This window comes from Anabas testudineus, chromosome 9 (genome assembly GCF_900324465.2).
Source record: "Anabas testudineus chromosome 9, fAnaTes1.2, whole genome shotgun sequence".
Lineage (NCBI taxonomy): Eukaryota > Metazoa > Chordata > Actinopteri > Anabantiformes > Anabantidae > Anabas > Anabas testudineus.
The window spans coordinates 6,034,063-6,049,738 of record NC_046618.1 but is presented as its reverse complement, the minus strand read 5'-3'; the positions used below and the strand labels follow the sequence as shown (position 1 = coordinate 6,049,738).

The following is a 15,676-nucleotide window of genomic DNA, read 5'->3' as shown; positions in this document are numbered from 1 at the left end:
ACAAATGTAATATATTTGCCTCACGGTCACTTTTGCAGCTGTATGTACTTTTTTTTTTTTTTACCGAGAACTTGTGAAGGCATCTTTTGTCTCGTGTTGTTGTCTGATGCAGCTGGCTAACCCAGTTTGATACAAGCAAGGAGTTAGCTGGCAAACGCGACATCAGTGTTGAAAGATAACAAAGTACTTATTACCAAAGTGTATAAACAATGAGAAGAGTGACCTTATTTGTTAACGGCACATCTAAAAATGGCAAGGTGGGTAATATCTCAGGCGGTTTAGTGCAGGAGCTCGGGCCGCAGAATGACTCGCTTTTTCCACTGGACAGCGTTGCATGTTTTATTATAACGTTAGTTAATAAACACTAATATTCTACTGCATCTAACCTGTAATGTGTGTCATCAACATGGGAAGTCAAGGTAAACGTGAGCCTTCATGGCTTTTCTTTACACATTAAAGATAAGCGTAAGTTCTCGACCTGGCTCCCTGTGACTCACTAATCTTATAATGTTATACAGCAGTGACCCATTTTGTTTCACTTTTCTTTCCTTTTGTCAATTCACTGTTTTATAAAAAATCTTTTTCTTAGGTTGTAGCAGTGTACGGGACCTTGTCCGATCTATTGTCCGTAGCGAGCAATAAGTTAGGAATCAAAGCGTCCAGTTTATACAATGGAAAGGGGGGTCTGATAGATGACATCGCCCTCATAAGGTAAGCCCCGATGAAAGTGATGGATCTGTTACCAAAACGCAGTGGACACAACGCCTCATCGTGTGTCTTTTCCATCTGTCCTCCTAACAGAGATGACGACGTGCTGTATGTGTCAGAAGGAGAGCCCTTTATTGGTTAGTCATGACTGCTGCAGGCGTCTCCTCCGCCATCAGTGAAAGTGAGCACATGCTTCAAACTACTCTCTCGTCTTGTTTTTCTACGTCACAGATCCTCAAAATGAAGCCAAGGCTACATCTGACCCGCAGGGTGCACACACTGACTGGCTGACCCTGAATATTGGTGGGCGTCTCTTCACCACCACCAGGTATCTGTGCTTTGAATGCAGGATTCACTAGGATCAACCGAGAGAGGCGTCTCTCTGCTCACTGTGTTTGTTTTGTGTTCAGGAGCACCTTGGTCAGCAAGGAGCCAGAGAGCATGCTCGCTCACATGTTTCGAGATAAAGGTCAGTCGCGGCTGCAGGGCAACTTGACCAACCATTATGTTATTTTTAATGTAAGGTGTTTTTTTTTTTGTTTTTTTTGAATGACTTTTGTTGACCTGTGTGTTTGCTCCAGATGTGTGGGGGAACAAGCAGGACAAGCACGGGGCTTACCTGATTGACCGCAGCCCTGAATACTTTGAGCCTATTCTCAACTACCTGAGACACGGTCAGCTCATTATAAATGAAGGCATAAATATACGAGGTAAGCTTTGCTATAAATCCTAAATGAATACCTCTATGAATATATCTATATTATGAGTCAAAAGACTCTCACAGTAATTCTCAAAAAAAAAAAAAGATGATGGTAACATTATCATGAATGTCTTCCAGGTGTCCTCGAGGAGGCACGCTTCTTTGGAATTGAGCAACTTGCTGAACAGCTGGAAGTAGCAATCAAGGTGAAGCGTGTGTGAAGTGTGTAAGGTTTACAGTAGGGATACCTGATACCACTTGTTTCCAAGTTAAGTACAAGTACTTTGAGCACTGCAGGTACTGTAACATAGTGCCACTTGAGCTTTGTAAGAGCGTGCCCCCCATCAATTTAAATATGTATAAAAAGGGTGCATGCCTCTGTCGTTACTATAGTCTGTGGCATCTTCTTCTCTCTTACACTGCAGCTGAGAACAGACTCTGGACAGTTACATCAAATTAGCTGTTTTGGGTTTTGTGGGTGTTGAGAGGGTCAGGCTCAAGTTCACCGCAGGCCTGGTGACATGACAACTGCAGGACTGAACATGTTGAATTTTCACAAGTTTGTGTTGTGCTTGTCCAGTAGGTGTTGTATGTCTGTGTGACTGTATCACTTATCGGAATATATCTTTAACCCTTTAGTGTCTGCCTAAGCAAGTATTGGGCTTGATAAACGATACTGGTATCAGCATTGGTGCATCTCTTTTTTACATTTAGTAATGTGATGACCTCATCCAGTGTTCACTACTTTAACATATTTTTACTTTCAAAACAGAACTCGCAGCCACCTGATGACCATTCTCCCATTTCCCGGAAGGAGTTTGTTCGATTTCTTCTAGCGACACCTACCAAGTCAGAGCTCCGCTGTCAGGTACATGACAATGTTTTTATTTACCTCATCATTTCACTATATCAACTTAATATTTGACACATACACTCTCACTGCTTTCAGGGACTTAATTTCAGTGGAGCTGATCTGTCCCGACTTGACCTGCGCTACATTAATTTCAAGATGGCTAATCTCAGCCGCTGCAATCTGACACATGCCAACTTGTGCTGTTCCAATCTGGAGCGGGCTGATCTTTCCGGAGCTAACCTGGACGTAAGTCTAAAAACTCAGTTTGACACATGAACGGTATCTGCAGACACATTGTGAGTGCAGAATGCTCTCAAAAAGTTGCCCACTGTGGGGTAGCAGACATTTCCTGTGTGTTTCTGAGCTGTGGGTAACTTTTGTGTTATTCTTGATCGTTGGCCTTCCTGCTGTGAACAGTCGACTTGGTTTGCGGCCACGTCACACCTGCTGCCTCTTCAGTTGTGTGGAGGAAGAGCCATTCTGTTCTCCAACACTTACACACCTACTCTTCAAATCGCCTCATTAAATAAAATAACAAGCAGGCTGTTTTTCCCACAGTCTGACTTGCTGTACATAAATGTCTTGCAGGGCATAACTCAGTATAAACATTTAACATCATAAATACTTGTCTTGTTGTCTTTTAAAGGGTGCTAACCTACAAGGGGTGAAGATGCTCTGTTCCAATGCTGAAGGAGCTTCTCTGAAGGGATGCAATTTTGAAGACCCATCTGGACTGAAGGCCAACCTGGAAGGTAATCATCACAGTCCCTACTCAAGGGAGACTTGGTTTACATTTGTTGTCACATTGTAACCAGAGGTTCCTGTAATCAGGTGCTAACCTGAAAGGGGTTGACATGGAAGGAAGCCAAATGACCGGTATCAACCTGCGTGTGGCCACTCTGAAAAATGCAAAGCTGAAGAACTGTAACCTGCGGGGCGCCACTTTAGCAGGGACTGATCTTGAGGTAAGTTAAGGGTAACAGAAAGGATTATCCCTAAAGACACTCAGGTGATCTCAGCTGGAAAATTTTAAAGGCCAAAAAAGGTTAAAACAGTGGATCTTTCAATAAATTACAGTACAGTTATAACGCGGTACTGTTCTCCAGTTAGACTCCAGGTGTTATACCAAGCCCATTTCATCATCTTCTCTAAATGTTACGCCTGTGCTGCCTCTTTGCAGAACTGTGACCTGTCTGGCTGTGATCTACAAGAAGCCAACCTGAGAGGGTCTAACGTGAAGGGAGCCATTTTTGAAGAGATGCTGACGCCTCTGCACATGTCACAGAGTGTCAGATAATTCACTACATACCTGCAACTCCAGTGTGGGCCACATTTGGCTTTATTAATGCTCGTCTCCTCCAGCTACCCTCTCCTTTACTCCCCTACTATAAATCAATCTATGCCTGTCTACAGGACAGGTAGTTGTATGCACACCCCTGGCATTCCACCAATGTTATGTTAGCTTTAAATATCTTGCACTAGAACTTATCCAGGGTTGTCCACGTATGTTTGTATGTTAATTTTTTGTTTTTAATGTTCAGTGGCATATATCACCAAAACAAAGAAACGTTCCTCGTGTATGTAGATGTATCTGGATGCAATCCAACAACTATACTCATTTAATGTTTTACAAAACTTATATTTATTTCATATTACTTGACATGTTAATGGGAGTCAGATTCAGATTATCTGTTGGCAGTAGGTTTCAGAGCTCCGAGCTTCACTGAATGCTGCTTTAGCAGGAATTGAAGCGTTACTAATAACTGTGTCGTCATAAACTCCTCTTTAAGTATGTAACTTAATTTTGCTGGATTCAACATATTACAAAAGAAGCAATGCAAGCCAAAGCCATACTATAGCACAGTCTAAAAGGCTGAACGTGCTGTTTCATGCACCGTAAAACTATGCGGCAGGCTAGTTTTAAACACAGCTTGGGTATGCAATACAAGATTAAGAGCTGTGAGGTTTCTCTTTTCCTACTTATTGTCTTCTTTGAAAGCCTTCCCTTGTTTTGCTCTTTGTGAATCTACCTCTTTATTTTATTTTAGTATTTAATCCGGAGTGCGAGTGATCCACAATAGCATGCATTTGATTGTGGCACTGCTTGTTGTCATGTTTGTGTATAATTCGTCATCCTCCATATTGCCATTATGAGAAAAATAATCCCACTTGATGGGCTGTTACAGGAAGCCATTGTCATGCGTTCTTGCTGTCAGAGTGGGTTTGCTTGGAAATACCGCTCCATGTATCGACAAATATCACATAATCATGCTTTGAACTTATTTGCACAGGTTTATGTTAACGTGTAATATGTTTAAGCCTTTTCAGTAAAGATGTTTGGTGCTTGTAATCGTATGTAAAAAAAAAAAAATCCAGTGCTTCCAAATCTACCCCTCCCAAAAAACAAAACAAAAAGAAAACATTGTTAGAATAGGTTGTATCAGCTGATTTGTCAAGGAGCTCATGTCACTTCTTACTTGACTGTGTCTGTCTGCATGTGCGATGTGTGTCTTTGACTGGTGAAGTTTCTCTAGCTGTAGCTCAAAGCTGCTCCGATGCAATACTATACACTCAGTTCACGAGTAGGTACCCAGCCTGTGAGAATGAACGATGAAGGCAATCATGTGCGTCTCACCTTCAGTGAAAATCAGTGGAAGAGCTATGGTTATTTATTTTGATATATCTACCTAAATGCAATATGAGGCATAAGTTGGGTTTGTTTTTGAAACAGGCAGTGGTATAGGTCTCCCTGTCTACGATTATTGCACTCGACCGCGGAAATGTATATTTCCGTAAATGACTGTTATAAATAAACTGCTATGAAGAAGAAAACAAATGTCTGATTTGTAATTATTTATTGGGTGTCAGTTGTGAATGAATGAGTGTTTTGTATATTCAAAACCTATTATTAAAGTGCCAAACACAACCGGATGTACCTTTAGACGCTTGATCGTTGCTAAAATATGTCCAGTGTCTTAAACAGCTCTGCAGGTCACCTGTAAGTGTTCCTTAATCCCACTTAGTGACCCCCTGTAGTTAAGTGTTGAACTGAGAGGAAAGGAAGCGTTACAGGCTTATATAAGCCTCACAAAATGCTGTGCAAGTGCATTCACTAAGGACTGCAGACAAGAATATATCAGAGAAGCTCATGGAGAGAAGGTAAAGAAATCAACAATGTGCTGAGAGTTTTGCGGGGAAATCTTCCATTTATTAGCTCGCTTATACACATGTACAAAATCATGTTTGTTCCTCTTCAGAATGGCTGTGAAACTCTTGGCCTTGCTGCTTGTGGGTACTTTAGTGCCACTGCACTGCTGTCAGCACTGGTCGTACGGACTGAGCCCAGGAGGGAAGAGGGACCTGGACAGCATTTCAGACACTCTGGACAACGTAAGCATTCACCAGAAGGCTCTTGGCATTTCCGCTAAACACTAGATGCTGCTATTTCCTCGTTCACATATTTTTTCTTGTTAGTAAAGAGAGCGTTATCACGCCGGCATCAGTGACATGGTTCCTTTATTATTTACCTGAATAGTCACGCCATTATGCAACGTGTTTCTTCAACAGATAGTTGAAGGGTTTCCACACATGGACACACCCTGCAGTGTTGTGAGCTGTGCGGAATCACCTTTGGCCAAATTGTACAGAATAAAGGGATTTCTTGTAAGTGTTTCTTATTTCTGATTGTTTCTTTTTCTGTTGCTACATGTATGATTATTTTTAGGACTGCCATGGATCTGATAAAGTTTAAATTCATTCTCACGTGTTTCATCTCTTGTTCTCTTACAGAACAGTGTCACCGACAGGGGAAATGGACAAAGAACTTACAAAAAATGATATTTGAGTCAACAATAAATGATGTGAGCATGCCACAGTTGTTGCAGTTATTGATTGACATGACAGGTTTTCTGGGTTGCCTCAATCTGTGCTACTTTATACAGCAGTGTCTCAGATTTTAGATACTCTACATATTCACATAAAGGTTTTGGATTTTTGTGTCTACAAGCTATATTTTCACCAGGAAAGAAACAAAAATACACACACACAAAACAGATTCATTGCTTTTGATACAGCATGGAAAAACTGGTTTTGTGTAGGGTTCGGTCTGGCTGAGGATCAAGTCGGCAGTGTCAGGAATTTCAAAGGTGAATGTTGCATGATACGGGCAAAACAGCATCAGCTGAGTGACTGGAAACTGAACTACAGAAACTAAAACCCTGATGTTTGACTCAGATGTATCACAGCCTTATGTGCAGCATTTTGTCAACATAACTACTAATATGCAGGAAGACCAGTGTGTATTGTAGTGTTTTTGATTACAGTACATCATCATATACATCTGAGAAACTTAAATATAAATAACATTAAGAGTAATAATTCCATAAAGAGGTTCCAAAATATGATCATGAGCGTTCCGTTCACCATTATGACGCTGTCATTCTAGAGCTAACATGCTCCACGTTAGAAGCAGATTCGACACACATCACTCACTGTAACTCAGGCTGGAGGGAGGAACACTTGTCTTAGTCTATCTAGAAATGTAAAACCAACAGGCAACAGTCACTTTAATACACAGAGAAATCAGTAAGGTGATGATGAACAGACAAGGAACACAGGTTACAAGAAGACAGCACTGTCGCCACCTGAAGCAGAGTCACCCTGGATAAGATATGCTCGGCGCTGGATCTGCGTCTGAAGCCTTCTCGACTGTAAGGAAACAAATTTTATTTTCTGTATGATGTAGGCTACATGTACTAATATAACTCCAACAGTCAACATACAGTAAACAGGAGTGTGCTTACAGCATTTCAATACTTGAAAAAATGTACAGATAAAAAATATCAATGTGTAAATAAAATGTATGAATTGTAATTGGTTATTTGAAGTAAATTTGACATATGTGTGTTATGTAGAGATGAAAGTGCATAGAGAATACTGCACTTTAGTACATTACATGAATATTTCTATTTTATTCTAGTGTATTCTTCTGCACCTCTAGGATTCACAACAAAATCTTGTTATATTAAAGCGTGTGAAATATCATGAACTGCAGGTTACATCAAACTAACACACACCTCTTTGAACAGAAACAAAATTCAAATCCCTCATGTTGGATGGTAATGCATCAATTCACTACTATATACCGTATACTGTATATATTACATGTATACAGGATAACAGGTATCGCTCCGCCTGCATAGTGAGTGATTATTCACGTTCATATCTTTGGCATTTACAGGAGAGTGTAGGATGGTGATGATGCCTCACTGCCACAAGTCTGAAGCGGCTGGATATGAGATGAAGGATGGAGAAACACACGAGTTCCCCTCAGGAAGGTGGACACAGCTCAGTGAGTCTTGGAAAGTTGTACCTCTCTGTAACGCTCTACACTCTTCATCTCCATCTTTCTTCCCACTTCAGGTGTCATCCATCCACCTATCCTTTATCTTAATATCCTTCTTTTTTTTTTTGCCTCTAACCATCTTTCATCTTCCCTCTTCATCATTTCTAACCTTCAATCATATTTGGGTAAGAAACAATGGCTCATATGACGACTACATGCAACGAAAAGGCTCCAATAACTCTTATTTTTGTCTAACATTAGTTTTTTAAAGTGGTGTATTCTTGTCATATATAATAACACTGATGCGCCCGCTGCTGTTTAGATTTTCCCCACTACAGTAGATGTGGATTTAGAGTTTCCCGTTGACTTGCTAAACCTCCCTCACATAGTTTAGAGGACGTTTTGCAGGTTTTAAGGTGGAAATGTGTGACGCCCCCCCCCCCTCCTCTCCTCCTCCTCTCACCCCTCCCGGCAGGACAACAGTGCGCACACTCGTCGCTGCGCCGGAGGACGGAGAAGTGTGCTCCACCTGTCCGGAGCTGAGAAAGTCCGACTCACAGCGAGCGGAGGCACAGCTGCAGACAGACGGTGGATCCAGGACAGCAGCACAGACCCCGGGTAGGACACACACACACACACACACACACACACACACACACACACACACTGCCAGCGATGTGACACTTTCCATCCCTTCGTGTGATGTTCATGAGCCGCTGCGCGATGTTTAATCGTTTTAGGTTGAGAGACTTGTGGCTGTTTTTGTGTCGTGGCAAAGTGGTTTAGTGAGGTGAAGGAAAGGGGCTGATGTGAGAGATGCATTTTAAAAAATGGATTTGCAATGATAAACATCTGGTTTTGGAGGTAAACCCCCGTGAGCTCTCGTTTCTTAGTTTTTCCAACCACGACTTCACGCGTTCTCTAAATTAGTCCATGTTTAATGATTATTTCTTTAATTTTCTGAATCTGTAGCTATTATAATAAGTCTCATGTTATAAATATTGTCTTTGACAATTTTCCTTATTCCATTGCTTTGACTGTCCTCTGTCAGAAGACACAACAAAGCAGTGCCTCACTTTAAGTGTCCAAAGCCTGCCACTAACAATCAGCATCAAGCTTGCATCAAGCATGTATGCAGGCCAGAAATTTAGTTAGGTTTTGTCAGGTTGACATCCAGAGCATGAATTATCCAGGCCCCTAAATACACAAGACTGTGGGCAATAAAGGAATTCAAGTGATATTATTGTACTAAGCTGCCTGTGTTTACTTAGTTATGAATGTTTTTTGTAATCCCCACATACAGCATGAAACTGCACATCATGAAGGGACATTCCTCCTCATGATACAGCCACAAGCCTCCAACGTCCCATCTGTCAGCATTTATCATTGTTAAGTTGTCATATGCTGAAAATGAGAACTCTTTTAAATTCCCTCAGTTTCATTCAATTAGCACAGCTACGGTGCGTCCTCATTTCTGAGGGGAGCCGTGGGCAAAAGATCGTGGTTATTCAGTGCTGTTTCTGCTGCGGCGTCCACGCACACGCATGCATCTATATGCATGTACGGTCAGTGACAATGAGAGCCATCATCTCCTTCAGAGAACAGAATCAAATTTTGCTGTCAAAAGGGGAGGGGGGGTGGGGGGGTATTGAGAGGAAATGATTGTCTCTCAAGAAGCAGTTATTATCACCATTATTGTGATGGAAATTGGAATCATCATGCTGTTATAGCGATGCCACAAGCTCTGTATCTGTAATTTTTTTCTTGATGACATGCCATCAGTGCATCATTTGTTGTTATCCTGTAATCGTGGAGAAAGAAAACTTGTGTTCCGCCAACAGCCTCATGGTATCTGAATACCAACATTAATTATTCCCTTCATAAATCTCAGTTTTTGCAATATTGAACCCACTGCTGGTGTGTGCAAATGTGGAATTAGAGCACTAAATACATCTTAGCGCCAAAAAGCAACTTGTGGAATTACATCCAGGAGAGCTGTGAATTTAATATCACACCCCGAAGCAAGAGACTCACTTTCTGCCACACGCACATGGTGAAATGAGCTTTTTCAGCTACTGAGGGTCAATTTCTTTTCATCCTGCAGTTTTTATGAGCACAAACTCTGAGGGATAAAGTCTTAAATGTCGCAAAAGTTTAGAACCTGGAAAACTTTTCATGACGGGAAATTTGTTAAAGGTTACTAATTTCTTTTGCTTTCTTTTTTTTTTTTCAGGCAGAAAACAAAAGACCACTTTAAAGACTGCCAAAACTTAAGGATGAGGGAGAGCTGGTAGAAAATGCAAATATTATTCATGAAGTAATTACAGCACGTGTGACACAACAAATCAGTCCATTTAGTCTCCAGCCTTTGAAGCGAGTCCAGGAAAAGCCACCATGGAGCTGCAGCCCATCACAGCAAACAGCAATTACAACCAAGCCTTGTGGAAAGAGATCCCATGGGATTTCGCGGAGAACTGTTCACTGTCCGTGAGTGGCACCACTTTTCTCATTGTCGCTTACAGTACTGTTCTGGCAGTGGGTCTCATTGGGAACTCCTGCCTGGTGTTTGTCATCACACGGCACAAGGAGATGCGCAACGTTACCAACATCTTCATTGTCAACCTATCGTGTTCTGACATCCTCATGTGCATTGTGTGCCTGCCCGTCACCATTATCTACACTCTGATGGACCACTGGATCCTAGGAGACACCCTCTGTAAGCTAACACCGTTCATACAGTGTATATCAGTGACTGTTTCCATCTATTCCCTTGTCCTCATCGCAATGGAGCGCTACCAGCTCATTGTACACCCAACCGGATGGAAGCCCGTGGTGAGCCAGTCCTACATGGCCGTGGCTGTCACCTGGATCGTGGCCTGCCTAATCTCTGTGCCTTTTCTATCATACAGCATACTCTCTTTGCCTTTCCAGAACCAGAGCCTCCCCTTCCCAGTCAGTGATCGCCCTCTTTGTATAGAGCAGTGGCCATCGCTTCAACAACGCCAAGCTTACACCACCTCCCTTCTCGTCTTCCAGTACTTCCTTCCTCTCATCCTCATCATGGCCTGCTATCTGCACATCTACCTGCGCCTGAGGATGAGGAAGGACATGGTGGAGCGCAGCAGGAATGCCACTGAAAAGAAAAACAAGAGCTCGACGAGGATCAACACCATGTTAATCGCCATAGTGGTGGCGTTCGCCCTCTCCTGGCTCCCTCTGAATGTCTTCAATGCAGTGTTTGACTGGGACCATGAGGCCATCCCGTCCTGTAGCCATGACATCATCTTTTCATTCTGCCACCTCACCGCCATGGCCTCAACCTGCGTCAACCCCGTCATTTACGGTTTCCTCAACAGCAATTTCCAGAAACAGCTGAAGTCCACCCTGTTGCGCTGTCGCTGCTGGGGGGTGGCAGAGAGGTACGAGAGCGTCCCACTCTCCACGGTCAGCACAGAGGTCACCAAGGGGTCAATCTTGAGCAATGGATCTACCAGCATCAATAGTTAAATCCAAGCCTTTTCAGTAAAAGACAAAGAAACTCCGGGGGCCTCTGCAGGCTTCGTTGTGTCGTCCTTTTAGTGCTTCTCGGGCTTTGTTGTGTGCATTGGCAAGGATGACATTAACAAAGTTATAAACCTCCTCAAAGCAGTCCAGAGGGAGCAGACTGAAGACACTTGTGGTGTGGCGAGGTGCCCTCAATTTAGTACCACTTCACATGTAAAAGGAAGTAGATAACAAAATGATGGTACAAAGGTTGGACGAGTTTAAGTATTGTAGGACAACTGAAGACACTTTACACGAGCACTTTTGCAGCTGTACAGTCTGTATAGTCCATCTCCCACATGCTGTTGGGAAATGTGAATGATGAGACTCTGTTTTGTGCCGTCTACACAGAAGTCATGTTGAATGAGTATCAGTGATTCGGGGTTTGGGTTTCGTTTCACATTTGTACCTGCTGTAAATGTGAGCAAAGGAACCGCTGGAGAGAACTGAAAGGACAAAGGGTTCGGGCCCGTTCTTTTCCATTTCGCTCTTTTATGTTAATATTATTGATAAAAAAATATGTGGGATCGTGAACTGTGATGTGTTAATGATTATTGACAGGTTAGTTTATAACACAGCAGAAGGAGAGAACATTAGTGCATTAAATATGGCTCCAGCATTATCTTAATGCATTTTTTATTACCTTATCAGAAACCATGTAATGATCTTTTACAAAGAGGCAACAGCTTTATATATACATTGCTCCTATATTCTACATTCCTTTTTGTGTGTGTGTGTGTGTGTGTGTGAGTCTGTGTGGGTGTGGGTCGGCTTTTCTCATAAAATGTGCCCTACAACAACAATATGTCAAGTGCCATAAAACAAAATAAAAACAGCTGTAAAGTATTTTGTCAGAGCAGGTCTTCTGTTGTATATAACTCTAGTAAATCCATGTGTGGCCTGTAAAAGATGTGACACAGTTATAGTTTGTGGCGTGCTCGGCAATAAAGTGCACGGTGTAGCATAGCAGATATCTCCTAGGAAATCTGTTGTTAATCTCTTCTTGTTGTGGTATTGAACTGAATTAAACACAAACTATTATCTTTAAGAATAATGTCTACTGTATGTTGTCACAGTCTTGACGATGTGTTCTTAAATTCTCATCCTTTTTTTTTTTTTTCAAATCTCACGTCCACCTTGTTTTATGAGTGTGTGTATAACACGCAATTGATCTTTCGCTGTCACCTTGTACTGTAAATAAGTTCATCCACGCCACTCTCAGCCTTTAGCCAACAATTGATTGGTAAGCCTCGCATTAGAGATAAATTTGTTGACTGAAGCCAGGCTGCACCGTTTCCACTATAGGAGACGGTGCAGAGTGTGAGCGTGGGGTCCTCATTCTGCAAAGATTACGACACGGCTTTGCTAAAACATGAGCCAATAAACACTTGCATTACGTGCTAGTGTTGTATTCTGAGATGTACTGTATGTTAAAAGGCATCTAAACTTCTAGCAGTTCAGAATCAGTGCTGTAGATGTTAAACATGTACAAGATGTAATATTGTGCTTATATAAACATGCATACTCATATTTAATGTTGATGCTGAGGGGGGTGCATGCTAACACTTTGTTCTGCCTAAAAGAAGAAATACATCAACGAAGCAAAGAGGAGAAGGTTAGATTGTTGGTGTGACAGGCCTTTTAGTTTTTGCTGATGTCAAAAGGTCAAGTGTAGGCTGTTTTTACACCTTACAGAAAGCCAGAGCTGTTTTGGACACTTACATTTTACTCAAAGTGTTTTTTAAAGGACGTTTAGCCCTTAAGAAAACTCTCAGAGGTCCTTGTCCGTGTAATTGACTGCGTTGCTTCCGCTGCCTTGGTCCGATCTGACCTTTACAGGCTGTCAGTCACCTGTGCGCTGCTTTATTTCCTTCCTCCTACGTGTCTTTCCTTTTAAAAATCCCCAAATGAAGCAGCTGCATTCATTTTGTTTGGAATAAAGGACCCAAGATGCCGTTGGTGCAGACTGGCGGTGCTGACAGTACTGGCGGTGCTGACTGTACTCCAGCAACACTTGACAGACAGTGGAACCATGCCATTTTACATTGTTACTCAAGTTACTGCTAAGGGGGCTACGGGCACACTGATGTGCTATGAAATGAAGCTGGAGGCAAACACTTAATGATTCCACAGGGCCAGACTCTCCTTTTCAGTGGAGCAGTTCCAGAAAGATTAGCATCTCAGCTCTTTGTATTTTCATTTAGAGAGATTCTGTTATAGGCAACCTCTCCAGATCACAGGAACGACAAGAACTACATCGCTGGCCAGAGATTTCCTCAAGCTGTTGTTTTGAAAACTGAATTCACTCCAGTCACATATTTTGCCTGCTTTAATACTGTAATAACAGAGCATAATGATTCCTTTTTTTTTTTTTTTTTTTGCTTGGCTCTGAAGCTGATTTAGAACATTTTAATGCTCCTTTGTAGGAAGAAAAGTCTTGACTGTGATGTGTGAAACCTCCTCGGCTTGTGAAGACCAGGAGGCTACAGAATCTAATCTAAACTGCACAAGTTATATAAAGTGCCACATTACAGGGATGCTAAAAAATGATTTTCCAGGTAAAGGCAAAGACATTGACCTTGTGCACCTTTGATCAGACAAGTTGACGTCTCTGGAATTGTAATGACATTATTATACACTTACTAACATTTGTAGGACACATGGAAAGACAGCAGGAAGCTCATCTAAGGGTCAAACACATGTACACGCAGTATCAGCTTAATGAAAATTTCCCTGTTCGCTTATCTTTCTAATGAATTGCCATAATGGTCTTGCCTTGTATCAGGTGCTTTCCGATTAATCAGAGCTGTATCTGTTTATTTCAGCAAACATTTCCTTTTTTTTAGCTATTTATTAACCTAGATACCACAACAGCTTGATGTGTCACCTCTTTTATTGACCGACCAGCTCATGTAATCCTTCATGATGAAGTTAAAGCAGAATAGCCCAGTGTGTCAGCTTTTTTTTTTTTTTTTTAATGAAGCTGTAAACTGGAAGATATTTCTGGACCTTAATTTCATCTTTGTCTTCTGTAATATTAATAACACAGTAGTTTTGTCTTGCATAACACAAGCAGACTTGACAGCGGGGAATGGCAACCCACTGATTACTGTCAGCTTGTTTTTCCCCAGGATTGGGTTTGTTGCATATTGTAGCGTGTACACAGATAGATGGATAGATAGATGAAAATTATTTTATCAGTCTTAATCTTGCCCCGGCAATTTTGGGCCTGGCCTCTGCGTCTGACCTTCCATTTTCTTTGATCAGAAGAAAAGTGGTAGACCACAGCCTCAGCTTTAGTTGCCTGGTTACAGCTTCCTCGGGGGTTTCAGTGGGTTTCCTTCAAGCTGACACAGAGCACCAAGCTATTAAAGGCACTTTATTAAACACTGCCAGAGGAGCTATGCCAGGCTGAGGCAGTTTTAGTGGAACCAGCTCCGACACATAGTTTCATTGCTTGATAAGAAGGACAAAACAAAAGTGGGACATGCACTGCTGGGGTTACTTGATGACATATACAGCGACTTATCAAGGTAACAGTCACTCCAAAATAACCTCAGTCTAACTTACCTAGGTTTTCTTACTAAATGTTGGCTGTACAGCAAATACGTAGATGGAGCAAGGAGATGGTTAGAATGGTATAAACACTGGAACACAAGGAGACATTTCCACTTTGGTCTCTGTGTAGATTAAACAAATGTTATATAATGTGTGAACTTTGAACTCTGGTAGATGGATTTTATTACCTTTGGACAGAACTAGGTTACAGAGCTGCCACACATTCAATTCAACACGCTTTCATATTCTAAACAATTGGCTGTGGAAAACACAAGCAAGCTGATTTAATTTTTTTTATATGCAAATTAAACACGTTTACTGTTGTAAAAACATGTGCTAACTTTTAAAATAATCATGAATCCACTTGCCTTGTTCTGTTCAACGGTGTTAAAAAAACATTCACCGGCCAAACAGCGTGTTATTTCTTGTCTTGTGTCTTGACAGTGTTGGTGTCCTGGGACAGAGGAGCCGCCACATGAACAGTGTGCCAGCTGTAACGTGGCTTGGCTTGTTATTTTAACGCACTAGACTGTAGACTGCTCTACGGCATTTATAATGCATGTGATTTAGCTTTGTTTATAATTTTTTGTATCAATAATAAATAATTAAAATAAAAGAACAGATTACATAGCAACAGGGGGAGCACCACAAAACCAAACATCACAATGTTAACTAATAATTATTCACAAAAGCCATAGGACTACACAACTACTTTAAAATGTATTTGTAAAATGTATTTGTAAAATATATTTTGCCTTAAAGGGCGCTCTGCAGGTCTTTCTGGATCATGTCTTACTGTTTGTTCCTATATGGAACCCTTTCATCAGTAAGGAGATGGTCAATGAGAAGCCGTTATCAGCACATCTCAAAGACCCTGAGTCGTATACAAGTAGTTTTAACAAGGCACTCAGAAGTGAAATCACTCTCAGGCATCCCTAACACAACAACACAGCATGCATAAGCACAACTA

At 41.6% G+C, this 15,676-nt stretch overlaps 3 protein-coding genes across 3 annotated transcripts; all 3 read left to right on the top strand.

Moving 5' to 3' along the window:
- Positions 1–101: 101 nt before the first annotated feature.
- kctd9a (potassium channel tetramerization domain containing 9a) lies at positions 102–4,899 on the top strand. Its single transcript, XM_026343648.1, has 12 exons — positions 102–257; positions 590–711; positions 802–845; positions 940–1,036; positions 1,119–1,177; positions 1,290–1,418; positions 1,547–1,614; positions 2,181–2,276; positions 2,358–2,507; positions 2,908–3,013; positions 3,093–3,226; positions 3,442–4,899. The coding sequence occupies exons 1-12, from the start codon at positions 210–212 to the stop codon at positions 3,556–3,558; spliced, it is 1,170 nt and encodes a 389-aa protein (XP_026199433.1). The 5' UTR covers positions 102–209; the 3' UTR covers positions 3,559–4,899.
- A 492-nt stretch (positions 4,900–5,391) lies between these two features.
- Positions 5,392–6,134, top strand: LOC113150926 (progonadoliberin-1-like). The gene is made up of 4 exons (XM_026343679.1): positions 5,392–5,420; positions 5,519–5,651; positions 5,829–5,924; positions 6,051–6,134. Exons 1-4 carry the CDS (start codon positions 5,410–5,412, stop codon positions 6,096–6,098), a joined length of 288 nt encoding a protein of 95 aa, XP_026199464.1. The 5' UTR covers positions 5,392–5,409; the 3' UTR covers positions 6,099–6,134.
- A 1,962-nt stretch (positions 6,135–8,096) lies between these two features.
- On the top strand, positions 8,097–11,994 carry npy8br (neuropeptide Y receptor Y8b). The gene is made up of 2 exons (XM_026342589.1): positions 8,097–8,223; positions 9,839–11,994. Exon 2 carries the CDS (start codon positions 10,000–10,002, stop codon positions 11,110–11,112), a length of 1,113 nt encoding a protein of 370 aa, XP_026198374.1. The 5' UTR covers positions 8,097–8,223; positions 9,839–9,999; the 3' UTR covers positions 11,113–11,994.
- The last annotated feature ends 3,682 nt before the right edge of the window (positions 11,995–15,676 follow it).

Coding starts and splice junctions, on each gene's coding strand:
- npy8br (XM_026342589.1), top strand. CDS start 10,000: ATGGAGCTGCAGCCCATCACAGCAAACAGCAATTACAACCAAGCCTTG.
- LOC113150926 (XM_026343679.1), top strand. Junction 5,652..5,828: donor TTTCAGACACTCTGGACAAC/GTAAGCATTCAC, acceptor TTTCTTCAACAG/ATAGTTGAAGGGTTTCCACA. Junction 5,925..6,050: donor ACAGAATAAAGGGATTTCTT/GTAAGTGTTTCT, acceptor GTTCTCTTACAG/AACAGTGTCACCGACAGGGG.
- kctd9a (XM_026343648.1), top strand. CDS start 210: ATGAGAAGAGTGACCTTATTTGTTAACGGCACATCTAAAAATGGCAAG. Junction 1,037..1,118: donor CGTCTCTTCACCACCACCAG/GTATCTGTGCTT, acceptor TTTTGTGTTCAG/GAGCACCTTGGTCAGCAAGG. Junction 1,615..2,180: donor AGCTGGAAGTAGCAATCAAG/GTGAAGCGTGTG, acceptor CTTTCAAAACAG/AACTCGCAGCCACCTGATGA.